The sequence below is a fragment of the Leucoraja erinacea genome, chromosome 21 (assembly GCF_028641065.1).
Source record: "Leucoraja erinacea ecotype New England chromosome 21, Leri_hhj_1, whole genome shotgun sequence".
NCBI classification, from domain to species: Eukaryota; Metazoa; Chordata; class Chondrichthyes; order Rajiformes; family Rajidae; genus Leucoraja; species Leucoraja erinaceus.
In genome coordinates this window covers 1,386,955-1,414,641 of record NC_073397.1, presented here as the reverse complement: position 1 = coordinate 1,414,641, position 27,687 = coordinate 1,386,955, and the positions used below count along the sequence as shown (strand labels likewise).

Genomic DNA, 27,687 nt, shown 5'->3' with positions numbered 1-27,687 from the left:
ATATCAGTTAGATTTAGTGGAGATTCATCCATGCTCCACATGGCACAAAATCTCTGTGACTGCAACATACTTATACGAAGGTTCACGGCACAACAGAGCTAGCAAGATTCCAGTAACTTGCCACAACTCTAAAATCCTGTCACGGATCAGGGTCACTTTTGCTAACATATACACACAGATATTCATCCTGAGCAATAATATTTTTTAATTACTCCATATGCAAAAATATAAAATTCCAGTATTGTACAATACTACAATTCAGCTAAAGGCCAGATATCATCGCTGCCATTCTCCCCCAAAGAGGGATCTAATCTGATTTCAGCACCTCTATACGAGCTGTTTCCTACACTCATGTGGAACTCATTCATTTCATCACCTTTGCCACTAAATTCTCCCCTGCCCTGAATGTTTGGATGTTGTAATCATTTATTTTTGACTGAGCAATATTCATAATCTGAATTAAAATTAATATTGTGCAGAAAGCAACTATTTCCACCATTCGAAATGCTGCTGATGAGACAGGTCGTCATTGAAATGTGTGGGAAGCTGAACAGACTCCTGACTCAGAGATTCAATCTTAAAAGCTCAACTTGGAAGCAATGAAGCCAATCAGATAATGCCTGTTACCACTGGCTCTGATGCCTTCCATCAGCCTCAGTCATAACTTGCCTATTCCAGGAGTGTTTCTATCACAGCATAGAAATTCTGTATTAACTGTAAGATAAATTCCTACATAAAGTCAATGGGTTAGAAATGACTGAGAGTCCAACTTGAGTCAGTTTGTCAACTTGTAATTGCCAATGACAAGTGTTGCTCTGATAGTCTTGGTGCTCTTTGCTGCCCTACTGACACCATCAGCCAAAATGCCACCCAAAGTACAAAATTTAGCAAATGTTTGGGACAGAATCTAAATGAGATGCATGCACCTTCTTTCAAAGCTTTGCCCATTTATAGTGACAACTTGCGGTTCAGCTCACCGCACCTTGTGACTGGCACAGTCACACTTGCACACAGTTCAGTGCCAGAACTCAGTATACACTCAAACACACTTGGAACTCAGAAGGTTATCATAAGATCATGTGATAGGAGTAGAATTAGGCCATTTGGCCCATCAAGTCTACTCTGCCATTCAATCACGGCTGATCTATCTCTCCCTCCTAACCCCATTCTCCTGCCTTCTCCCCATAACCTCTGACACCCCTACTAATCAAAAATGTATCTATATCTGCCTTAAATATACGATACGATATTTATCCCAGGAGGGAAATCTTCCAACGGTCATGAAACACAAAATACATCAAACATGAAATCAAAGTGACGAGTGGAAAGGATTGGGAATGTGCAAAGATTGGGGAGGAGGAGGGGGGAAAAGGGGAGTCAGTCTACCCCACAAGAGAAGGGGGAGGAGTTGTACAGTTTGATAGCCCCAGGGAAGATGGATCTCCTGTGGTATTCTGTACTGCATCTTCGTGGAACCAGTCTGTTGCTGAAAGTACTCCTCAGGTTGACCACTGACTTTATCCACTGACTGCCTCCACAGTCTTCCATGGCAAAGAATTCCACAGATTCACCACCCTCCAACTACAGAAATTTCTCCTCATCTTCCTAAAAGAACGTCCTATAATTCTGAGCCTATCACCTCGGGTCCTAGACTCTCCCACTCGTGGAAACACCCTCTCCACATCCACTCTATCCAAGCCTTAGTTATTTGACTAAACAACGGTAGAATCATGTCGACATAAAACTGCAGAAAACAACCTCACTTGGCATGCACACATTCAATATCTTGGTTGCATCAAATAATCTAAATTCACTGTTTACCATTAAAGCGAGAAATATTCCTTCATCATTTGGAGTAGAAGCAACAGATAAAAAAGGCAGCAGGATCTGCTCAGGTAACACCGAACAACAGCACGTCACCCACATACAGCATGTGCTCAAAGACCAAAGCCAACCGCCCTCAACATGTCACTCAGGCCGCAACCACTCACCACCAATGGCATATTTGTCGAGCACTTTCCCCATGCAGTTTCTCTTAACATTGCTGCATGTCCCATCACTTACCCAGTCAATTATGAAGCTGGTCGCTGATATGAGTAACAACTCCAGACATGACAACTCAAAACCATACAGTACAAGCAGCAAACTCCCAAAAAAACATCACAGGTCTTGCTTTCAAAATGAAATTGCATTTACATAGAAGTTTTTGCAATTTCACAAACCATTAGGTTACTAATTTAGAAACATGGCCACTGTTATAATGCAAGAAACAGCACCAATAATTCTGCAGAGAACGTTTGAAAAACTAAGGTAATCCCTTGCGTGATGGTGGACAGATATTGGCCAGTATACCGAAGATAGCTGCACAATCTTTCTAAATAGTGGTCATGGGATCATTGACAATCTGAGAGGCAGACAGATTAATGTCTCATTATAAAACAGGTTTCTCTAACTGGAAGTTCTCAGGAATGCATATTGAAGATAGCCAAGGCGAGATCTCATTCGAGGATAGGTTAATCCCAAGTACAGCAAGATCAGAATTTCCCAAACAAAATGAGACGGGAGATCTGGTTAGCAAAGTACACCACCAATCTCTGGTTTGTCTAACCACAATCACATGACTTCAGAATTAAGGGACAGAATTTAATATGAGGGGGAACCAAAGAGAGTGGTAGCAAAGTGGAAGTGAGAAAAATAAATTGGGAGGCATCTGGTTGAGAAAAATGGAGGTTACCATGAGTGCCAAGGTCTAAGGGGAAAAAAAATTTGTTCGGCACGGACTTGTAGGGCCGAGATGGGTTTCCGTGCTGTAATTGTTATATGGTTATATGGTTAATCACAAAACGTTCCTGTCATACTCCTGACAGTGACTATCCCCCCAAATGCATAAACACCAGCATGGTTTCCTCTGCTGTGAAGGGAGGCACTGGGTGATGCCAATTCTCTCACATGGTGGGGTGATTGGAGGGCAGTATCAGTCCTCTCCTGTGGGGTGGTAGGGGGCAGTATTAGGCATCTCCTGCAGAATGGGATGGGACAATATCAGTCCCCTCCGGTGTATGTTTGAGTGGGTTGGGGTGAGTTTGGGCAGTACTAGCTATTCTCTGCAGGATGGGGTGGGTCATATGCCCTCTTATGCAGAAGGTTGGAGGGGGAAGATTCCATTTCGATCAATGAAAGTGTATGGAGAGTCAGGATGAATGTTACTCACCACAAGGTACTCAGGTTTTGACCGAATCCTTTAGCCACAGGAGCTAACTCGTCAACTGGCTCAGTAAAGATTCTGGGTCAGCATTGATAGTAGGGGCCATTGTGGTAATGGTGCCATAAACGTCAAAGTAATGATTACACAGTTTAGGTTAGAAAAACATCGTTGAAACAGGCCCTTTGACCTACCAAGTCCGCACTGCCTAGCGATCCCCGCACATATTAAACACTACCCTACACACACTAGGGACAATTTGACATTTACACCAAACCAATTAACCTACAAACCTGTACGTCTTTGGCGTGTGGGAGGAAACCGAAGATCTCAGAGAAAACCCACGCAGGTCATGGGGAGAACGTACAAACACCGTACAGACAAGCACCCATAGTCAGGATCAAACCCGGGTCTCTGGCGCTGTAAGGCAGTATCTCTACCGCTGCGCCACCATGCCTCCCTGATTTTTTTAATGTTTTATGGGAGGTGTCACTGCCTGGCAGCTATCAGACCCAAACAGCATTTCCCATTTTGATATCTCACGGTTTAGCTATGCGCAAACACTGGCTTCTTCATTTGCTGAGGAGTTAAACATGGTATTGAACACTGTGCAATGACACACTAACACCCCCGGGGACCTTATGATGTGAGCAGGGTCATTGATGAAGCAACTGAAGATGGCTAGTTTAGGACACTGCCCTGTGAAACTCCTGCGATAAGAGGCCAGGGTCAGGATGTTTGAAATCCAACAACAATGATATTTATTGTGTTTTGTCAGGTGCAAAGAATGATTCCTTGCTGCACGTGGTTTTCAGTTTTACTTGCTGCTCTGTGATACCACACCACCTGATCACAATATTGATATCTGGGCAGTGCTGACCTGTTATTAATTCTGCCGACATAACAATTCTGCTCATGATCGACAACATTAACGATTGTCACCCCTTCCTACTGGGGTTCAAGCCTCCAAATCATCCACTTGTTAAATCTGAAACCTCTTTCAGGAGCCTCTAAATTTCACAGTTCAGTTCACTTTTGGAATCATGGGATGGGGGGACTGTTAGAAGAACTCAGGGGGTCAAGCAGCATCCGTGGAGGCAAAGGGATGGTCAATGGGTTGAGACCCTATATCAGGACTGAGAATGTAGAGGGAAGCATCGAGAGGTGAGCGGGCAGGGTGAGACAGGGGCTGAAAGGTGATATGTGGAACAAGATGAGGGAGGAATGGGCAGATAGGGGAATGAAGAGCACCTGGAAACTTGTGGCCACCTTGAACTTCCTGACATTTCAACTCCCCTTTTCATTTTCACCCAATCTCTCCGTCCTTACCTTCTCTACTGCCATGGTACGGCCGAACACAAACCAGAATAACACCACCTCGTATCCCATTTGGGCCTAAACCCCCTGTTATGGACATTGCATTTTCCAATGTCAGGTCAGCCGCATGCCCCGTGGTCATTTCCCACTCCCACCAGATAACCCTGATTTTCCCTCCCTTTGCTCAGTATTTCCACCTCACCCCCCACTTTATTATCAACTCTCGTTACCTTCTGCCACCTTGCTCTATCTGCTCATCACTCCCTCACTTTAGTCCACCTTTCGCATGTCCAGCTCCACCCTTCCGCCCGGCTCCATGTGCCTCTCATCTACTTCCACCCATCACCAAGCACCTTTGACTCTACCTTCCACCCACCCCCTCCTCCTCCTGGCTTCCTCTGGGGAAGGCAGATATTATCTAAATGGTGTCAAGTTGGGAAAAGGGAAAGTACAACGGGATCTGTGGGGTCCTTGTTCATCAGTCAATGAAAGTAAACATGCAGGTACAGCAGGCAGTGAAGAAAGTGAATGGCATGTTGGCCTTCATAACAAGAGGAGTTGAGTATAGGAGCAAACAGGTTCTTCTGCAGTTGTATAGGGCCCTAGTGAGACTACACCTGGAGTATTGTGTGCAGTTTTGGTCCCCTAATTTGAGGAAGGACATTATTGCTATTGAGGGAGTGCAGCGTAGGTTTTCAAGGTTAATTCCTGGGATGGCGGGACTGTCATATGCTGAGAGAATGGAGCGGCTGGGCTTGTATACTCTGGAGTTTAAAGGATGAGAGGGAATCTTATTGAACCATTTAAGATTATTAAGTGTTTGGACACGTTAGAGGCAGAAAACAGGTTCCCGATGTTGGGGGAGTCCAGAACCAGGGGCCACTGTTTAAGAATAAGGGGTAAGCCATTTAGAATGGAGATGAGGAAACACTTTTTCACACAGAGAGTTGTGAGTCTGTGTAATTCTCTGCCTCAGAGGGTGGTGGAAGCCAGTTCTGTGGATACTTTCAAGAGAGAGCTAGATAGGGCTCTTAAAGATAACGGAGTCAGGGGATATGGGGAGAAGGCAGGAACGAGGTACTGATTGGGGACGATCAGCCACAATGAATGGCGGTGCTGGCTCAAAGGACCGAATGGCCTACTCCAGCACCTATTGTCTATTGGTTCCACCAGTCACCTACCAGGCAATCTCTACATTCCCCCATCTCCCCACAATCTCTCTTACCCTCCCCCCCAGTGTGGTACACCTATCACCTGTTAGCCCGTCTCACACCTACCCAATATTGCTATACACTGACAACCTTTCCTCCCCACTCTCAGTCCTGATGCAAAGTTGCAGAGTCTCGCCCCAACTCGTCAGCCATCCCTTCACCTGCCTGGATGGTACTTGACCTGCTGAGCTCTTCCAGCAGATTGATTTATTTGGTCTAGATTCCACCAACTGCAGTCTCTTGTGTCTCCAGATATGGGTGGGAGTTGTGCCTGGGATTAGCTGTAGGGGCTTGCCTTACCTGTGCATCTGTCAGCTCCTCTGTGGCCACAGGTGTCTTTTCCGCCGAATGCTTATGTTCAGAATTCTCTGCCGGAGCAGCAGTTTTCCTTTTCCCTTTCTTCTTCTTTTCAGCTGGTGTTGGGCCTTGTTCTTTGCTACAAGAGGGTACACATTGTTATAACTTTGGTCAACTTATTACTCTTACCCTTTCCTTTCTTAAACATAGGACAGAGAGCAACATCTAATATCTGAGAGTAATGTGAAGATCAAGGCTAACATCATAGCATTGTTGGATTGAGAGGCAAGGCAGAATAGCTAGTAGAATGGATGATGGTAGATGCACTAGGTGTAAAAGGGACAGAACACTGCATCATCAGTACTGACACCCTGTGAAAGAAACATTTAACAGGTGTTGCCATGTGGGATCTATTTGGGAAAACCAGTCAGCTTACTCTCTTACAAAAAATTACATTGTGTTTGCATTTTTATGATGGGTAAAAATGTATTAGAAAGTAAACTTACTCATGGTCTGTAATTCACACAAAATACACCAATGGCAAATGGAACCACCACCAGTAAACTCTAATGCATTGGCCAATGTACAGACAAAGATACTCCTTGAATAAGTAGTGGAAACAAATAAAAAGCATCGACTGTTTTTTTTTTGAATTGCACCATTTTGTTTACCATTTTAGTAGGATTATGTAATTACTCAGTAAGCCACGTTTACAATTGTCAGCAAGGATCGGGCAGGGTCAGTTGCTTCTCTCTAAAAGTGAGATGGCTGAACAGTTATCTGCTGGAAATATTTATGAAATAAATGGAAAGATTACATTTGTGAAGCTGTTTACACTTCTGCAGGAGATTAGAACTACAGGCCATAAATATATGATGGTCACTAATAACTCCAATAGGAAACACCGGAAAACTACTTTATCCTGGAGAACTGTGAGGACATGGAACATCCTGTCACACGGTGTGATTCTAATGAATAGCACAGTTGCAGTTAAGAGGCTGGAAAGGACAGAAGGAGGTGTGAAAGCGTGAGATTGATTAGTGGGAGGTTCTGGTGTGGAGCATAAAATGTGACATAGGATACACGAGAAAATGGGAGAAGGATTAGGCCTACTAGTCCCTCAAACCTGCTCCGATAGTCAATCGGATCAAGGCTTTTCTGCTCGAGGCCGCAATTCCTCTTCTTCGCTAATTCCACAAAGCTCTCAATTCCTTGATCCTTCAAAAAACAATTTACCTCCTAAAAATGTCTTCAGCAACGTAGCCTCTACAACCCTCCAGGGGAGAGAAATCCAGAGATTCACCCCTTTCTAAAAGAGGAAGTTTGGAGGCACCCTGGTTTTAAATGACTGCCCCTTGTTTTGTAACTCTGACCCACATTCGGGCTTTCCTGCTTGTCAGAGCATCCCAAATCTGTTATGTCATGCCCATTTAGGCTTTTGTACACCTCAATGAGACCACCACCATTCTTCTGAACCCCAAAGAATATAGGCATGTATTCTTTTTTGCTTTTACTTGCACAACCTGCTCTTCCTAGGAATTAGCTTTGCAAATATCTTCTGGACTACTCCCGATAGAGTGATTGTGATGCATCACCTCCTTCTGTGTTTAATTGTATTGCAACAACATTTGGGCAAAGTTTAAAGGAGATGTGCAAGCTAAGCTTTTTTTTTACACAAGAGTGGTTGGTGCCTGGAACACACTGCCAGGAGTGACGCTGGAGGCAGATACAATAGTGTATAAAAGAGGCTCTTAGAAAGACAGATGCATATGCAGGGAATGGAGGGGCTTGCATCATGTGCAGGCAGAGAAGATTTTATCTTGGCATGGTGTTCAACATAAACTCTGTGGGGCGATGGGCCTGTTCCTATGCTGTACTCTTCGATGTTCGAACATTTGGTCCTCAAGACTCATCCACTAAAGCAACAGGCCCACTCCAGAAAGACACAGCAGCAGCATCAGAGCAGAGTTGGAAGTAGATGTTAAATCAGAAAATAATGTGTTCAGATGGCATTATCAATTTTAATTAAATTAATTAGTAAGAGATTAAAAAAGTGCACCTTAGTTATAAAGTGCAGAGAGATTGCATCAACAGCAGTAAAACAAGATTTACATCTCACCAATGAACCAACCTGACAATTCAGTGGTGAACACAGCAGGCTGTGGTCAGTGTCACCAGTGTAATATAAATCTGAACTAATTGTCTTGAAAATGTATTACATTTCACACATAAATTTTAAAAACAATACAAGAATAATGTTAATGAGTTAGAGTCTTACAAAATGTAACAAATGCTACATTAACTGAGTAGTTTTGTTTTGAGTGCGCTATTTATCTTCATACCTAAATTAGAAGTGATGCCTTTATGTCTTAGAGTTTAGAAGATTAAAATGCTGCAGAGTCTTGACAAAATAGATGCCGAGAAGCTGTTTCCCCTCGAGCTCGTGGTCATCATTTGATGGGGTCAACCATTTAAAACCAAGAAAAAGACCTCTCTCGACGGTTTGTGAATCTTCAGAACTCCCTACACCAGGCGGGCTGTGGTGCTCAATCATTGAGAATATATCATCTCTCAGTTTGTGGATATAAAGGAAATTGAAGAGGACGGAAATAGTACAATGAGTAGCCATGTTGATGTAGATCAGCCGATATCTTACAGAATGTGAATGGGGTTGGAAGATAGACTACTTACTCCTGTTCCTATTTGTTATGATAAGTAAATCATGAAATACACCTTCAAGATCAGATGATAAGCTACAAGAATGTTGAGACTCACCAGAACTGCCAACTCAGTGCCCAGGAAGCCAAAAATCAACAACATCTATGGAACATCTAGAGAAGTGAGATCGACCAATTGACCAAATGGTGCCAGCACAACAACCTGGCTCTCAACACCAACAAAACCAAGGAACTGATTGTGGACTTTGGAAGGGGTAGGATAGGGACATACCACAATCCTGCTTATATCAACGGATGGTGGAAAGGATCAAAAACTTCAAATTCCTGGGCGTGCATATTTCCGAAGATCTTTCCTGGTCTCAGCATATTGATGCAATTATAAAGCAATTATAAACTTCCTGAAAAGATTACGGAGAGTCGGTATGTCAAGGAGGACTCTCTCAAACTTCTACAGTAGAGAGCATACTGACTGGTTGCATCGTGGCTTGGTTCAGCAACTTGAACGTCCAGGAGCGGAAAAAATGCAGAAAGTTGTGACCACTGCCAGGTCCATCATCGGCTCTGACCTCCCCACCATCGCAGTCGCTGCCTCAAAAAGGCTGCCAACATCATCAAAGACCCACACCATCCTGGCCACACACTCATCTCTCCGTTGCCATTAGGAAGAAGGTACAGGAGCTTGAAATCTGGAACATCCAGGTTCAGGAACTGCTTCTTCCCCACAGCCATCAGGCTATTAAACACAACATCAAACAAGCTCTGAACAATATCAGTCTATTATTAGTATTGCATTTTATCTGTTTATTTATTGTGTATATATATGGTTTATGGTATATAGACACACTGAACTTTTATCTCCTGTTCTGTATTACGTTAACATATTCTGTTGTATGGAGGGGGTATGGAGAGAAGGCAGGTACGGGATACTGAGTTGGATGATCAGCCATGATCATATTGAATGGCGGAGCAGGCTCGAAGGGCCGAATGGCCTACTCCTGCACCTAATTTCTATGTTTCTATGTTGTGCTGCAGCAAGCAAGAATTTCATTGTCTTATCTGGGACACATGACAATAAAACTCTCTTGACTTGAACTGGTGCTCTACAATGCTGAGAACTAGATTCTACCCTTAGTATTTTCCCCTTTGCTCTAACTATTGTACTCAAGTTTGAACTGATTGTATCTATGTAGAATATGTCTGATCTGTTTGGATAGTTTAGTTTAGAGATACAGTGTGGAAACAGGCCCTTCGGCCCACCGACCAGCGACCCCCCAACCCCACTAGGGACAATTTTTACATTTAACAAGCCAATTAACCTACAAACTTGTGCGTCTTTGGAGCGTGGGAGGAAACCAAAGATCTCTGAGAAAACCCATGCAAGTCACGGGGAGAACGTACAAACTCTGTACAGACAGCACCCGTAGACGGGATGGAACGCGGGTCTCCGGCGCTGCATTCGCTGTAGGGCAGCAATTCGATCGCTGCGCCTCTGTGACCGCACGCAAAATAAAATGTTTTCACTATACCTCAGTACACATGACAATAATAAACCTAAACTAAACAAAACATTAGGCCGTGCATTTTAAAAGAACACGTAGCACGGAAACAAGTTATTTGATACACCTGATCCATGACATTGTTTATGGCTTGCACAGGCCTCCACCCACACCATTTCATTAGCCAAAAATGTTAACTCTCTGTTCTTTGATTCTGCCTGAACTGCTGAACATTTCCAGCATTCTCCATTTTATTTCGGATCTCCAGCATGAGAAATGTTGCTCCTTCATATCATCAATCCAATCAATCTGCTCAACTGGGATTACAACTCAAATCTGAAGGTGAAGGTCTGAAGAAGGGTTCCAACCTGAAACATCACCTTTTTCTCCAGCTGCCCGACACGCTGAGTTACTCCAGCACTTTGTGTCTATCTTTGAACTCACTTGGTTGTCGACTAAACTGGAAACACAACTAATACAAGTAATCTAATCTCAAAGTGTACTTCGCAGTCTTCATATTTTAGAAAGGCAAAATGGCCTGACCAGAGAAATGTTACAATTATGTTCAATGTTGATTTGACTATTTTACGATGTTGTAGCTTTAAGCCAAGCCCTGCAGCCATGACATGGTTTCGGGACAGCATTCTGTACTGTAATCGCAGGCCCTTTCTTCACTCACTTGTAAGAATGTGAGGAATGCATGCAATAACCCGAGGGGGGGGGGGGGAGCCAACACCTGTCTATCCTATGGAAACTGTGTGCACAGAAAGATAGCTCCTCAAACAACGGAAACATTCAAGCCCCATCAGTCCTCTAACATTCCAGGCACAAACTATAGACACATTACTGTGGAAATGTTCACTACAAACCAGGGAAGATGTTCATCAGCAAAAAAGAAACAGTTGGAGGAACACTGTAGGTCAGGAAGCATTTGTGGAGAAAAAGTGACCTTTTCGGGTCAGGACTCTTTTTCAGTCGTCTGTCCATCCCTCCTCAGATGTTGCCTGACCCGTTCAGTTCCTCCAACAAGTTGTTTAATGCTCAAGATTCCAGCATACGCAGTAAGTCCGTGGTGCCTCAATGTTGATCTTAAATTGCCTAAATACAAGTAGGGGTGCTGCCAAACATGGTGGGATGTTTCTTAATGTGCACAGGCATTCAGGATCCACAGGCTCTGCTAAGATTAGAGGAGTGACATTTTTTGAGTGGATGGGTTGGTACTCCTAAAGATACGCAAAAACGTGGGTGCATTTCAGATGCTTCTTAACTACTTGGGTCAAAGATTCCACAAGTCAGTGTAGGTATTCCTCATGGCTTGCCATAGCACGTTTCAAAATTCAGTAGGATTAGTGAAGCGAGTCATCCACAAATTTAACAACAGCTGAAGAAAGTCAGAAAGAATTACCCCAGTTTCCACCAACTTAGATGCTGCCAGAGATGCTGCCTGTCCTGCTGAGTTACTCCAATATTTTGTGTCTAGCAAATACCAATCCATATACATAGATGACCACTGGAAAACAATCAGTGTTAAGAGTCATGGTTAACTTCTCCTCTCCCTTAGTGAACATGTGGCAAACATGTTTAGCTAACCACAAATCAAATCAGACTATGTCTTTAGCACGCAGGCACAACCAAGCAGACTCAGGCTAAACAATATCCCTCCCCATTCTCAACAGACTAACATCCCAAAGAATGGTCACAACATCCAGGATGAGCTTCAGCTCTGCATTGTGGGAGGGCTGCCCTGTCAGAGGGGAGCACTGTGAGGTCCCAGCTGATCAAAGGGGTTATGTCAGAATCCCAGATGGTCACCATCTATGCTGACACCATAAGAAGGTAGTTATTGTTACTGAAGGATTGTTACTGTTCTCAGTACAATTCAGCAAACAATTCTGAAGGCTCTGTGCATATGAGGAACAGAGGAAAGAAAGAAGTGCAACTGTAACACACTTCTAGAACCTCAGATCATCCCAAAGTCAATCAAGAATATTTTTTGAAGTATAGGCGCCTATGGCTGCACGACAGGCAATTTGGTGACGAAAGCATCTACAGGCGGAAATGTTAACTGTAGACTGAAGAATGGTCTCCACCCGAAACGTCACCCATTCCTTCTATCCAGAGATGCTGCCTGTCCCACTGAGCTACTCCAGCATTATCTTCGGTTTAAACCAGCATCTGCAATGTTAACTGTCGGGTTGGGTGAGAGGCAAGGAACAAGACCATTAACGTCCACTGTTCCAGTGTTACTTCAATGTCCAGGCTCAGGAATTTAGCTAGACTAGTTGTCAGAAGTAGCTAATTGAGTGGGCTCCAAAAAAACATTTGCCGAGGGAAATCTTGAATTGTATTGACAAGTGAGTTTAATAATTATATTTTCATACGATACAGACCAAATGAGGTTCAAAACACACCCTGTAATACACAACTAATACAATTATTTGTGATTTTATTCAGAATATTACAACTTTACTCGGTCACCATCCAGTTACCAGTGCTAGAAGGGGTTAGTACTTGCACACTAACTGAGGAAAGAAGCGGGATTGGTCATGATACCATTACATCATTATTTAGATCAATGTGGCACACTTGTCCTTTAAAGTGTTACAACAGTTTGAGATCCACAAAACCCAGCATATGGTCACATCTCTACCAATGGAGCGAGAGCTTGCAACAGCCCAGATGATCAGCCCTTGACAAGAGCAAGCTTGGGCTGGCAACTTCACATAACCTGGAGTCAAATCCAAACAATCCCTAATCAAATATTCTGAAATTGCAATGATTTGGCATCTGGCTCACCAGGCAATGTATGCTGCATTCCCTTTCATCTCACTGGGGCACACGTTTCTCTGCTCTATTTCCACTCAGATCTCTAGCTTCTGTTCTCCTTTCCCACCTACTGGAGCCCCAGCTCCCCTGCTCTCTTCCCACTCACTGAAGCCCAGTTGCCATGACCCCTTTCCAGCCAACGGGCCCCACTTCCTTTTCTACACATCAGGGCCCTAGTTCCCACGATTCATTCCCACTCACTAGGACTCAATTTCCTTGGTTCCCACCCTCCCTTTACACTTCAGATTCACCGGAAAATTAATAATAATAATGCCAAAAATCTAAAGAGAGGAATTAAGTGTGTTAGTATATTAATAGAAACAACTTGCAATAGTCCCGACAATTTGGTAGTCCAGCACCAGGTCCCAAACATGCCCGATTATGGGATTTTTACAGTGAATGCAGCTTTGACAGTGTTACCCACACCTCAGAATAAATTCAATAACTTCAAAAGAGCACAGAAAATTGGGAAGGGAAAAGCAATTCAAATATGATACATTTCCAGTTTACTAATCCTAACCTTAAGTGACTGAGGAGGTGCTACAGTTCATCCCAACAATCCCACTGAAAGAGAGATTAAAAAACGCTAGCACCATAGATTTGGTCACCTGCTGCCTGCAGTCGACCTGCCCTTCCTCCTCACAAGATGCAACACCCAAACTATTGATTCAATAAATACAAACCTGTCACAGAAAAAGGAAACTTGGGCAGGAACTGCACCAACTGTAGCTCTGCTGTCTCCAAACACTGAAAGCAGGCAGCACCTTCATTGGTGCTTTCACTGATATCTTGAAAGAAGGAAATCTTGTGATTCCAGATCCACAGAGTCTGAAATGGCCCAGAAGGCCGTTAGTTCAAGGCCAATTTAAGAATGTGCTTTTGCCATCCATCTCCCATAGAGCGATAGAGTTAAACAACACAGAAACAGCCCCTTTGGCCCAACTTGCCCATGCCGACCAAGATGTCCCTTCTACCCTAGTCCCACCTGCCTGCATTTGTACCATAATCCTCTGGCCATTTTCTATTCGTTCAACTGAATGAAGCAATCCAACACTGTACACTGGATGCAATTCTTTGACGTTGAGTAGGTTTAAATGCCAGCAGTTAGATTCATAGTTTCACACAGTTAAACAGTTTCAAGAGTAGCAAACATAGGAATAACACCACATAATTTAATACTGGTCAGTTTGAAAGTGCCAACACAAAAGATAATGTCAGGTACACTAAGGGGGACCCGGGGTGGGATGGGGGGGCCACCGAGTCCTAAGGGAAAGCAGCTTGGGGGTTCCGCTGTGAACTGGCAGAGGGGGAGGGGAGGGGGAACGGACAAAGAAGGGATGAGTCGCCTTCTTTGGAGCTTCGATTGTCGGCTGCGGGGGTTCTGATCACCCAGATAGCGGATGGTTCGACTGCCCCGACCGTGGGAGAACAAGAGGAAGAGGATTGAACTTTATTGCCTTCCTTCGCAGTGAGGAATGTGGAATCCACTGTGCTGGATGTTTATGTTAACTTTTATGCGGGTTTTTAGTATGGCTGTATGGTAACTCAAATTTCACTGTACCTTAATTGGTACATGCGACAATAAACTGGCCTTGAGACCTTGACTCTTATGTGCAAGAACCAAGATTTTCACTGTACCTGGGTACAAGTGACAATAAAGTATCATCATCACCACCTTTGATGGAACTGAATGACTTACTATTCTGGTAAAATGCAATTAATAAAGCAATAAATGAGAAGTATTGCACAAAGCGACACAGAATCAAATAAAGTTGAACCGCACAGTCAGTGTAGGGAATGAACGCTCCTTACCTGGCTTTCTTGCTGGTCTTGCTTTTGGGTGTAGCGTTAGATTTACATTTTGGCTCTTTCAGCTGCTTGGGTTCCTTGGCACCCTTAGGTTCCTTCGGCTCTTTGGCCCCCTTGGTACCTTTAGGTTCCTTAGGTTCCCCACGGTTCCTTGCTCCTTTTGAGCCCTTAGGCTCTTTTGCAGCTTTGCCCTCTTTCGGTTCCTTATCACACTTAGGCTCTTTTCTCTTCTTCTTTGGTTTGGGTGCATCGGTTACCATTTCACTGCTGACATCCTCCTTTAGTTCTTTTTTCTTTCTCTTTTTCTTAATCCCCATACCGACATCCTCGGCCTTGGTGAGCGGCGGTGGTTGGTCCACACTCACATCCAACTGTGCACAAAGTGCAACTTTTTTGCTGCTGCTCTCAACCAGGTAACTGGCAGCATCTGGAGTGCTGGCTGGACTGTGTGGGCTTGGTTGGTCCTTGGTGCTGGTGTGCGAGAACTGGACTGCGTGTTCACCGACAGATGAGGCACTGGGTGTCAGAGGCTGCTTGGAGGTCTTTGAAGTGAAAGGCTGCAACATACAAAGAACATATTTGAAAAAGCCCTTCATTCCAAAAAGATTTCAGAACTTCAAACATTCATTCAATTTTTTAACTTAAAAACTTCTGTTTTAACACTAAAACTCACCACAATGTTACACATGAGGTGTCAGGTTTGGACAATATTTGGGAGAAATTAGTTCAGAAGCAAGCATTATGAGATAATGTAGCGCATATGTCTATATTTTCAAAATTTCATAAATTCTGTTGCCTGGGAACGTCGAAGAAAGTCGGAAATAATGTCAGTGCAAGAGCCACCAATCAGGTCACACTTTACTGGAATTGAGCCCGCATAAGGCTACAGCGCTGTAAAAAAAACAAATGGGCCAAAATAGTACTGTCCAATAGTAAAGATGGCACGGTGGCGCAGCGGTAGAGTTACTGCCTTACAGCACCAGAGACCCAGGTTCGATCCCGACTACAGGTGCTGTCGATATGGAGTTTACACGTTATCCCTGGGACTGCTTGGGTTTTCTCCAGCTGTTCCAGTTTCCTCCCTCATTCCAAAAACGTACATGTTTGTAGATTAATTGGCTTCAGTATAATCGTAAATTGTCCCTAGTGTGTAGGATCGTGCTAGTATAGAAGGTGATCACAAGTCAAGTTGAGTTTATTCGTCACATACACATACGAGATGTGCAGTGAAATGAAAATGGCAATGGTCGCGGACTTTGTGCAAAAAGACAAAAAAAAACAAACAACCAGAACAAACTACAAACAGAATGGAACAGAATCACATATTTTCTTACGTATTAAATAATGTGGGCGGAAGTAAAAAGGGAAAAAAAAACAGCAATTTTTAAAAAAGCAGTAGTACAGTAAAGTTAGTCCCTGGTGAGATAGGAGTTTACAGTCCTAATGGCCACTGGGACGAAATTCCTTCTCAACCTCTCTGTTCTCACAGCATGGCAACGGAGGCGTTTGCCTGACCGTAGCACCTGGAACAGTCCGTTGCAGGGGTGGAAGGGGTCTCCCATGATTTTATTTGCTCTGGAGTTGCACCTCCTGTTGTATAGTTCCTGCAGAGGGGTGAGTGGAGTTCCCATAGTGTGTTCGGCCGAAGGCACTACTCTCTGCAGAGCCTTCTTGTCCTGGGCAGAGCAATTCCCAAACCAGATTGTAATATTTCCAGACAAGATGCTTTCCACAGCCGCTGAGTAGAAGCACTGGAGGATCCTCGGAGACACTTGAATCTCCTCAATTGCCTGAGGTGGTAAAGGCGCTGCCTTGCCTTACTCACGAGTGCTGCGGCGTGTGATGTCCATTTCATATCCTCAGAGATGTGGACTCCCAGGCATTTAAAACAGCTCACCCTATCCACAGTATCTCCATTTATCCTCAATGGTGTGTACGTCCTCGGATGATGTGCCCTCCTAAAGTCCACGATCAGCTCCTTACTTTTTTTGATGTTCAAGAGGAGGCTGTTGTCCTGACACCAGAGTGCCAGATCAGCCACCTCCACAGCAGGCCTTCTCATCGTTGTCTGAGATCAGACCCACCACCACAGTGTCTTGATTATTGAGTTTTGGTGTATTGGTGATGGTTGGCGCAGACTCTGTGGGCCAGGGGGCTGTTTCTGTGCTGTATCTCTAGTCTAAAGTAACCAATGCTAGCTACAACCAACACAGTCATTTAGATATGTCATCCATCTAATCCAAGCTGGAGTTTATGGCCCACATGTTCATCCACTCACCCCCTTCCTGCACATCACATCTTTCTGGTCTCATGACGTTCCCCAAATGCACCCATACTCTTCACTAATCTCATCACAAACAGTTGCACGCTTTCATCATTCTCGAGGTAAAGAAATTTCTCCTGAACTCCAAATCTAGCCAAGTCAAGTTTATTGCCATCTTCACTGTACAGTGTAGTAAAGGGACACTTCATGTCTTGCTTGCAGCAGCATTGCAGGCACATAGACTAAAAGTCCTGTCCCACTGTACGAGTTCATTCAAGAGTTCTCCCCGAGTTTGCCCTGATTCGAACTCAGAGATTTACGGTAATGGCCGCTCGTAAGTACTCGGGGCTCTCACGGACATTTTACAACATATCGAAAAGTTTTCACGAGTCTTCCCGAGCTTACCGCATTTCCCGAGTACCTGCCGTTAGCGTTACGGGCCGCTAAGAGACGTCCCCGAGCTCCGACATACCCGCTACTTTCATTCTACGTGCTTACCACGAGTTTGATTTTTTTTTAAACTCGGGAGATCACTTGAATGAACTCGTACAGTGGGACAGGGCTTTCAGACAGCACAAGGAAACGTAAATTATACAATTCTACAATAAATTGAAAATTTAAAAAAAACTACAAAAACTCTCCAGTTTCAGACCTCCACCCTGAAGGTTTCCAAATCCATCGTGGCTGCGCCTGCCTCATGTGATGCTCCAAGATTAAACTTCGGGAGTTTGAGGGAGGAAGGGGACAGGTTCAAGTTCGACTTGGCAACTATTTCACCAAACACGTGCTCAGTCCGCCAAGGTATGCTGGAACACCTGGTTGCTGACCATTTTAATTCCCCATAGCGACCTTTCCGTCCTGGGCAAGTTACAAGCTGGAACTTGAATAGCCATTACAAGTGTGCAGCCAGACACAAACCGGAGGAACAGAACCTCATATTTCACTTGTGTAGCTTACAACATTGAATTCTCCAATTTCAAGTAATGGTAACCTACCACCCCCCTTTTTTCCCATCCCTCACCTGGTGCACACACATTTCTCCCACCTGCTCCTTTCCCTTTCCATCCATATGCTCCTCTGCCATATTTTCCTCTCAACCCCTTCCCTTCCACCGGCTTTACATTTCACTCCTTTTCTTTCTCGGGCTGACACCTTTTTGCCTTCTTTTTACCTCTAACTTCTGTCACTTACCCCACCCATCTGTCCCATCACCCCTCCCTCACCTCTATCTTTAGCATCTGCCAGGCTTGGCACCAGCCCCACCTCTCTGTTCCAGCTTTCTCCTCTACTCCATCGGTCTGAAGAAGGGACCTTACCCAAAACGTTGTACGTCCATTTCCCTCCACAGATGCTGCCTGTCACGTTGAGTTTCTCCAGCACTTTCTTTTTCGCTAAACAATTTCAACCTGTCCTCTTCCTCCCTCGACTCTGTGACAGTTCATTCAGGTTAGGCAGAGGTTCACTTGCATTTCCTTTAACCTTATCAACTGTGTCCGTTGTTCCAGGTGTGGACTCTTATACATCTTGTGAGACCAAACATAAACCGGGCCTGGTCATTTAAATGTAGTAACATAGTATAAAGCAAACTTGAACAAGATCTCCACTCTGGGCAACAAGAGTTTTTCACTGTACCTCAGTACACATGACAATAAACTACACTGAATAGTCCCTTAAGCATATATTTTGGACCACCTCTCGTAATGTGATGTGTAGCAAAATGCATTGTTATATTTGCTGCAATACAAGACACTAAATCAAAGGTGGAGATATTAGGGTAAATAATCTTTAGCTGTAAAGAGCTTCTGACAGGAAGAAATAAAGAGTTAAAGGAGAAATTCCACAGGACAAGGCCCATCGCCCAATACAAGCTGGAGAAATGGGGAGATGAAGAGGGCAGGAATGGAAGAACCCTGATATCTGGGAGGTAGGAGCAGGAGAATACAGAGAACTACAGGGGGGATGGTTACGGTATGCTTTGAAGGAGGAAGCAACACTTCAGCACATATAAAAATCCAGTACTAACGTTGTTGGGTCAATGGATTGTTTGCACAGCAGGCATCAATTGCAGATATCTGTACTTGTGACTCAAGGCAAAAGAGACCATTCAAATCCTGGACAACTGAAACATATAAATTATCAAATCTCACTCTCCCAGCTTCACAGCAAATTAGTCTATCCAAAGCATATTGTTTATACATAAACAGGGACGAGGCCTACGTTAAAAAAGATATGAACACATAGCATTTCTGAGCAGCATATCCAGAGCAGTGTTGACCCAGATTATATACACATCATTTCAAGCACAGATTAAATCAACAGCACAGGCAGAGGCTGGACAAGTGTCTTATAAATAAAGTCAGGAAATCCTGAAAAGGATCACTCTTGTTCGTTGGGTCACTGTCTCCACACCAGGCAAAAACCCAGAAAATCAGTCCAACTTTTGAAAGAACAGCCCTGTGTTGCCTTATTTAGAAAGGAATCTTTCAGGCAATCGGTCGAACGAGGCTCTAGAGAGGAGATCTCGCAAAGAGCCCTGCACTTGTTTTTGTTTAGAACGCCCAGAGGGCCTCACGCTCCGAATGAGGCTGCTAAGCTTTGCTTCTCTCCCTCTCTCTCCCTGTTTCTCTCTCTCTCTCACACACACACACACACACACACACACACACACACACATACACACACACACACACACACACACACACACACACACACACACACACACACACACACACACACACACACACACACACACACACACACTCCCGTTTGCGCACACACAAAAGAACACATCGGTCACCGCTGCAATTCAAACAGGATTGCTCACCTGATATCTAACCTCACCGGGGTAAGCTAGAGCAGTGTCGACCCCCATTAAAAAGCAGGCCATTTCCAACCATCCTTAGTCAGATTGTCTCCAGTTCAGCGGGGAAAAGCCAGACGTCTGCATCACAGTCAACACTTGATGCTTTCGCTCACTCACGCTCACGCTCTCTCTCTCTCTCTCTCTCTCTCTCTACATCACTGCACAAATTGCTTTTCTTCCCCTCCTCCTGATATACTGCAGCATTACGTTGCATGCACAGTAGGGGACAAGAATCAATGCAGGACCCAGCACTTAAAATCAATATCTTCCCGTTCAACATAAACAGGCTTCAATCTGCCCACCCATCTCCCTCAAAAAACACATCTTTCAGCACCTTTTCTCCAAAGACACTCTACAGAGTATTCTTGTTACAAATTAAATATCTTGCTTAAATGGAGCCTACATCGGGACGAGTTCATCCTGGGTTGAGACTGCGAGTAGGAATTCCAGGGCAGCTCGAACACCATTATTACTGAGTGTGCGGGGGAGGGTGCACAAAGCTAGCATCAAATATTTGCTTATACATATTCAAATTTCCACCAGTAAATCAAGAAGCTACATCACAAATAAATTCTTCAATCACTGAAACAGAAATGAGTATCAACACGATTTGGGGGAGGGGTGGAGGACCAAGTTACCGAAAATGTGGATGCACTGTAAGCTGAGGTCACTGACAGAAACACTCACTCAGTAAGATCCAGTCAACTCAGGGTGTGGGCTTCAGTCACACTCCAAACACTCTGACTTAGTCACACAGTTAAGGGCCTGTCCCACCAGCATGCTGCGCCTAGCACGACCAAACATGGTCGCTTGAGGCGTACGGCCTCGCGGGGCCGGTCAGTCCCACTTCGATCGGCGGAGGCGTATGGAGTTGTGCGGGGCTCCAAAAATCTTGCACTGTCCGAAAATCCCGCGCGACAACGGCCTGTCGGCCCGCAGCCGCATTGAGGCCGTACGCAGCGTCTTGACGGCCTACGCCTAGCGCGTGGCGTTGCGCGATGACATCACCACCCGGCGCCGTGCTACGTCCAAATTCAGTCGGCCTGCCTCCTGCCTAGCTGATTGGTGAGTATGATGTCGGGACCAGCCCCGCACAACGGCTCCGCGGTTCGAATTGGGACCGGCCCAATGAGGTCGTACGCCTCAAGCGACCACGTTTGATCGCTCTAGATGCATGCAATCGCATGCTGGTGGGACAGGCCCTTTATGCAGCATGGAATCAGGCCGTTCAGCCCAAGTTGCACATGCCAACCAAGATGTTCCATCTACACTAGTCCCACCTGCCCATGTTTGGTCCATAACAATAGACAATAGGTGCAGGAGTAGGTCATTTGGCCCTTCGAGCCAGCACCGCCATTCAATGTGATCATGGCTACATGGGCAATGTGATCATGGCTACATGGACGTGTACATAGAGGTACATATCCCGTGTACCCATCCAAATGGCTTTTCAATGTTGTTATAGTACCTGCTTCAACATTCCATATATCCACGTGAAACTCTCGTCCCTCAGGTTCTTATGGATTCTTTCCCCTCCCGCTTTAAACTTATGTTCTCTGGTTCTTGATTTCACCTAACCCGATATTTCACCCTACCTATTCCCCTCGTGGTCTCATATACCTTTATAATAGACAAAATTGCTGGAGAAACTCAGTGAGTGTGGCAGCATCTACAGAGCACCCGCTGAGTTTCTCCAGCAATTTTGTCTATCTTCGATTCTCCAGCATCTGCAGTTCCTTCTTGTACCTTTATAAGATCACCATTCATCCTCCTGTACTCCAAGGGATAAAGTCCTAGCCTGCCCAACTTCTCCCTCTAACTCAGGCTCCCAAGTCCTGGTAACATCTTTGTAAATATTCTCCGCACTTTTTCCAGTTTAACATTTTTCCTATTGCAGTGTGACCAAAACTGAACACAATACTCCAGATGTGTCCATGCCAATGTCTTGTACAGCTGTAACACAACTCAACTTCTATACTCAATATTCCGACTGAAGGCCAGCGTGCTGACAGCCTTCTTGATCACTCCATCTACCTGCAACCCCACTTTCAAGGAACTAAGTACCTGCAATTGTAGATCCCTCTGCTCTACTCCCCATTGCCCTGCAATTCACCGTGAAGGTTCTGCTTTGGTTTGACCCCCAAAAATGCAACACCTGACATTTATCTGCATTAAACACTATTAACCATTTCTCAGACCATTTGCCAAACTTATCTAGAACCTGCTGTAATGTTTGATAACTATCTTCGTTATGTATGACACCACTAAAGTGGGTGATGTCAGGTGTGTATAGAACTGAGACAGGGCTGCAGTCAGAGGTGCTGCATTTCAGATGAGATAATAAACCAAGTCTCCCAGTTAGGTGAATGCAAAAGATTTCATTGTCAGTGTCCTGGATCAATATTTATCCCATAACAATACCACACAAAATGCTGGAGTAACTCAGCGGGATAGGCAGCCTGTCTGGAGAGAAGGAATGGGTGACGTTTCGGACTGAGCCAGGGGTGAGGGAAATTGGGGATATGGAAAGGCACAGAGAATGTAAGGTGTGAAAACGACAGATAAAGCAGACAATGATTAAGGACATGTAGAATGGTTTATTGTTGGCTGAGGGAAAGCTGACAACGAGGCGTACAAACAGTAAAATTAATCAGGAGGACAATGAAACGAGTCAGAGAACTAGGCTGGGGAAGGGACAGAGAGAGAAGAAAAGCAAGGATTACTTGAAGTCAGAGAAAGCAATATTCATAGCGCTGGGTTGTAAGCTGCCAAAGCAAAATATCTGGTTATTAACTTCATCACTGCATTGGGAAGTATAAATTAGCAGTTCAGGCAGTGTCTTAAGATCTTTCGTTAGAAAAGGATGAAACAAAAATAAGTTGCAGAGAGGTTTGGGAATGGTTGGATAAAGCAAAAGGAATATCTCTAAAGAGTGAGGCTGGAGTTGCCCTGTGATAAACTGTAAATGATGAGTAATGAGAGCAGTTCAAGAGAGCAGGTCCTCTATTCGTGAAATCTGTGATGAGGACAGTTACAGTTTAGTTTATTGTCACCTGTATTGTCACAGGTACAGTGAAAAGCTTTTGTTGGGTGCTCACTAGTTAGAGAATGAAAACAGACATGTGAATGTAAAAATTGTTGAATAAGCCCAGCAGATTAGGCTGTTCTAACGAAGAGAGGAAACACTGAACCAGTATCATATTTGAATGACCTTATCCAGTCTGATACATCCCACTCCGACCCATTTGTCTGTGGCCTCTGGCACTGTTATAACAAAGTCCAATGCACGCTTGAGGAACTTTTGTCAGGAAACTTTCCAGCCATCTGGACTCAACATCAAATTCTACAACGTTAAGTAATTAGCTTTCTCTGTCTGTATCCAACCCAGGTGATATTGGTTCAGTGTTCCCTCTCTCCAATAGCACAGTTGACCTGCTGTGCATATCCTGCAACTAATCCCCTTGATAATTCTGGCTTCATTCTGTCATATTTCCTTGTCCTTTTCATTCCCTCCACAACTTGGCTACATACCAACTTATTTTCTCTCTCTTCCAGTTCCAACAATAAAGTCCGTGACCTAAAACGTTAACTCTGTTTCTCTTACAGATTCTGCCTGACCTGCTGAGCAATTTCAGCATCCTTGCAGAATGACACTGGTGTTGAAAGAAGATTCTCCGATGACTGGAGTCACACAAAAGATACTGACTATGGTTGTTGGAGATCAGTCATCACGATCACTGCAATAGTTCCTTCAAACATCAAACAGCCCATCCATCCATCATCTTAATTGGTTTTAGTCAGACCCCTCCAATAATAGGACTCCTGCAGCAATATGCAGAAAGTATCAAGAACAACATGAACAAGCAAAACCACAGACATTTTTCTGTTCTCAGATAAAAAATCCCAATCAAAATTTGTGAGACACAATTTCCCGCACACAAAACCAAACTAACTGTCTTCACAATTACATAATTCTTCGAGACAAAGGTAATCAAACCATCCATGTTCTGTGTGCTGAGTTTGACAATTTAATCAATAATTGCATTCTAACTGTCATCAATCAGCTGGTTAGGACAAATTCACTTGGTTCCATGCCCATCACCCCAACCAATGCCAACATTCTAGAGATGCACAAGTGTCAGTTTGTAGCCAAATGCTCATCAAGTGAGGGGAAGGTTAATGATTGAAGAATCCCTCCGAGATGGCCTGTTTCCGTGCTGTAATTGTTATATGGTTATTATATGGTTAAATGAGCTGGTGAAGAGTTAATGAAAATAAAAGAGTTACAGGAAGGGCAGAATGTGTAAGCAAAATTGTGCAGCAGAATTTCAAACTGGAGTGGAGGCTGTTTGCAAAAGGTTAAGGTTCAGGGGGGCTTTTTCAGAATATATGCAGCATTTGTACCAAGATAGATGAATTGATGGCACAAATAGCAATAAGTGGTCTTGAATTAACAGCTTAAACAGTGACATGGTTTAGTTTAGATTCTTAGTTTAGAAATACAGCGCGGTAACAGGCCCTTCGGCCCATTGGGACGGCGCCGACCAGCGATCCCCGCAAATTAACACCATCCTACACCCACTAGGGACAATTTTAACATTTATCAAGCCAATTAACCTACAAACCTGCACGTCTTTGGAGTGTGAGAGGAAACGGAAGATCTTGGAGAAAACCCACACAGGTCACGGGGAGAATGTACAATCTCCGTACACACAGAATCCGTAGTGGGGATGGAACCCAGGACTCCGGCACTGCATTTGCTGTAAGGCAGCAACTCTACCACTGTGCCACTGTGACCGTTGCAGGGAAGGGGCCTGATTGGGAATTCAACACATTACATTCACCTTTAGCAATTTGTTGGTGTTGGACTAGCAGATTTTCCAGACTATTTCCATTAAAACCCACTTTTAATTCACCTTTTTCATATGTTGCACAAATCATGATACATTTTCCTGTGAACCTGATGAGTGTCAAGGGAGCAAGGGAAAGAAACATCAGCAGGCGAGTTAGAGACTGAACCTTCCATGTTTTTGAGTAGTCACGTAGCAGATTGTACCGGTTTTACTATATTCTACGACAATCAATGCTCCAAAAGAATAGACAAGGAGAAAAAAGTAGAACAACAACCCAGCACTCACATAGGCAAATTAATTTGTTTAGAAAAAACCCCAGCATGGATTACTTAAGCACGTTTAATGAATTTCATCATGTTTTTTAATGGAATAATAAAAAGCATCAATGAGGGAAAGATAGTTGATCTAGTATATTTGGACCCAAACATTACCTAACAAGGTGTCTCATAATAAACATCATCAAGATTGAAGGATTAATGGAATAAAAGGCACTGAAACAGCACAGATGGAAAACTGTCTGAATGACAGGAATCAGTGTTGTGCAGTACTGAAAAACTGTTTTTAGACTCCAGCGAAGCACACAGCAGAATTCCAGGGGCTAGGCCAACGGCATCACATATTAGGTAACAATAGTGAACTCTGAAAGTTAATAGAATCATAGTGATACAGCATGGAAACAGGCCCTTCAACCCAACTTGTGCATGATGACTAAAATATCATCTAAGCTAGTCTCATATCCCTCTAAACCTTTACTAACCACGCAGCTGTCCAAATGTATTTTAAATGTATTGTGTCTGGTTATTGTATCTGGCTCAACTACCACTACCAGTTTATTTAATACACCCACTGTGTGAAGAGGTCCCTTTCAAACCTTTGCCCTCTCACCTTCATGCTAGGCCCTCTAGTTATTGATTCCCTAAACCTTGAAAAAGGACTGTGGACATTCAACCCATCTACACCTCCCATGTCCTTATACAGTTCTACAGTCAACCCTCGGTTTCAAAGAATTAATATCCTAGTCTGCAAAACCACTCCCTATACCTCAGTCCCTTGGGTCCTGGCAACATCCTCTTTACACGCTTTCCAGATTAATGACATCCTTCCTAAAGCAGAGTAAGCAAAACTGTGCACATTACACCAAGTGCAGCTCACCAATGTCTTATACAGTGCCCTCCATAATGTTTGGGACAAAGACCTGTACATTTTGCTTTCACCATGTAGAAATTACAGCTGTGTTTATACATAGCCCCCCCCCCCCATTTCAGGGCACCATAATGTTTGGGACACATGGCTTCACAAATGTTTGTAATTGCTCAGGTGTGTTTAATTGCCTCCTTAATGCAGGTATAAGAGAGCTCTCAGCACCTAGTCATCCCTCCAGTCTTTCCATCACCTTTGTAAACTTTTAGTGCTGTTTATCAACATGAGGACCAAAGTTATACCAATGAAAGTCAAAGAAGCCATTATGAGAGTGAGAAACAAGAATAAAACTGTTAGAGACATCAAGCAAATCTTAGGCTTACCAAAATCAACTGTTTGGAACATCATTACAGGGCACTCGCTTAACTTTTTCCCCCTGTTTCCAGCCGGGCAACCTAGGCAGCTTTTTAGGATGCCAAATGACAATTTAGGTGGTCATTTAAGATGACTTGCATGGCGTGTGCGATAATGTGCTCGGACGAAGTGCGTAGTTGTCAGCCGGAATTATGCTCAATGAAGCATTCACATATTATTTCTGCTTCAAATAAAGTCACAAACTAACATATTCACAAATAAAGCCATGATATATACCGCAATGACATGCAGCAAAATTATAATACGGTATCTCAACTCTTTTTACACATTGCAATTAATGCAATTTTTATTATTTCTTTCCACTTCCAAACATAAATGTGGTTGGATTATTCAGCGTATGATCAACCCGTGTCAATAAATCCTGGACCATGATAACATATGTGCTTAACCATGCACACTACAGATTGATGCAAGCATGTTTTCTGTGGACCGAAAATTATCATAACATGGCCATAGCATGGGTCGTTATTGCTATTGCTACAGAAACACTCTTGCTTCCCACATAATTTATCCACAACAAAATATACTGGTTGCAAGGAATTTTCTAAAGGCATTTCATGATAATAGCTGTTAAAGCTGACTATACCCATCTGACAGGTTAAACATCACACTAGCTAACTAGAGATTGCCAAAGGACACAACTGCAGCAAATGTTCTTTTGGTAATATATTTAAAGGTGTCAAGACGCCACATTACCAGACATTCAGATTAGATGTATGTGTTGTGAACAGCAATGAAGATACCCAGTTTGTAAGCAACAAATTAAAAAAAAACTGTTGATATCAATTTTTCCATCATTCCCACTTCAGAACTAACGTTAAAATTTCAACTGAAATATCTCCTGACCAAATTTGTGATGTATATGACTGACTGTAGAAGCTAAAAAATGGTAAATTCTTGAGTGGCCAAGTCAATCACCTGATCTGAACCCAATTGAGCACGCCTTTTATATGCTGAAGAGATAACTGAAGGGGACTAGCCCCCAAAAGATGGCTGCAATACAGGCCTGGCAGAGCATCACCAGAGAAGACACCCACCAACTGGTGATGTCCATGAATCGCAGACTTTCAGCAGTCATTGCATGCAAAGGATATGCAACAAAATATTAAACATGACTACATTCATTTACATGACATTACTGTGTCCCAAACATTATGGTGCCCTGAAATGGAGGGACTATGTATAAACACTGCTGTAATTTCTACATGGTGAAACCAAAATGTATAATAATGGCTATTATTAAAATCTGACAATGTGCACTTTAACCACATGTAATTTTTTCTATTCCAAATCTCAA

The 27,687-nt window shown here is 43.7% G+C and overlaps 1 protein-coding gene across 5 annotated transcripts in view; it reads right to left on the bottom strand.

The window, feature by feature from the left end:
- Window positions 1–27,687, bottom strand: part of chd6 (chromodomain helicase DNA binding protein 6) — a 186,725-nt gene that overhangs the window by 85,422 nt on the left and 73,616 nt on the right. For 2 of the 5 annotated variants that reach the window (XM_055651953.1, XM_055651954.1), the window contains exons 3-4: window positions 14,840–15,393; window positions 6,031–6,166 (exon numbers count right to left, since the gene is read on the bottom strand). In XM_055651953.1, the coding sequence (XP_055507928.1) occupies window positions 6,031–6,166; window positions 14,840–15,393 (690 nt within the window). Of the gene's footprint in view, window positions 1–6,030; window positions 6,167–14,839; window positions 15,394–19,923; window positions 20,535–27,687 lie in introns of those variants that run through there. The other 3 variants (XM_055651951.1, XM_055651952.1, XM_055651955.1) reach the window with 3 other exon arrangements.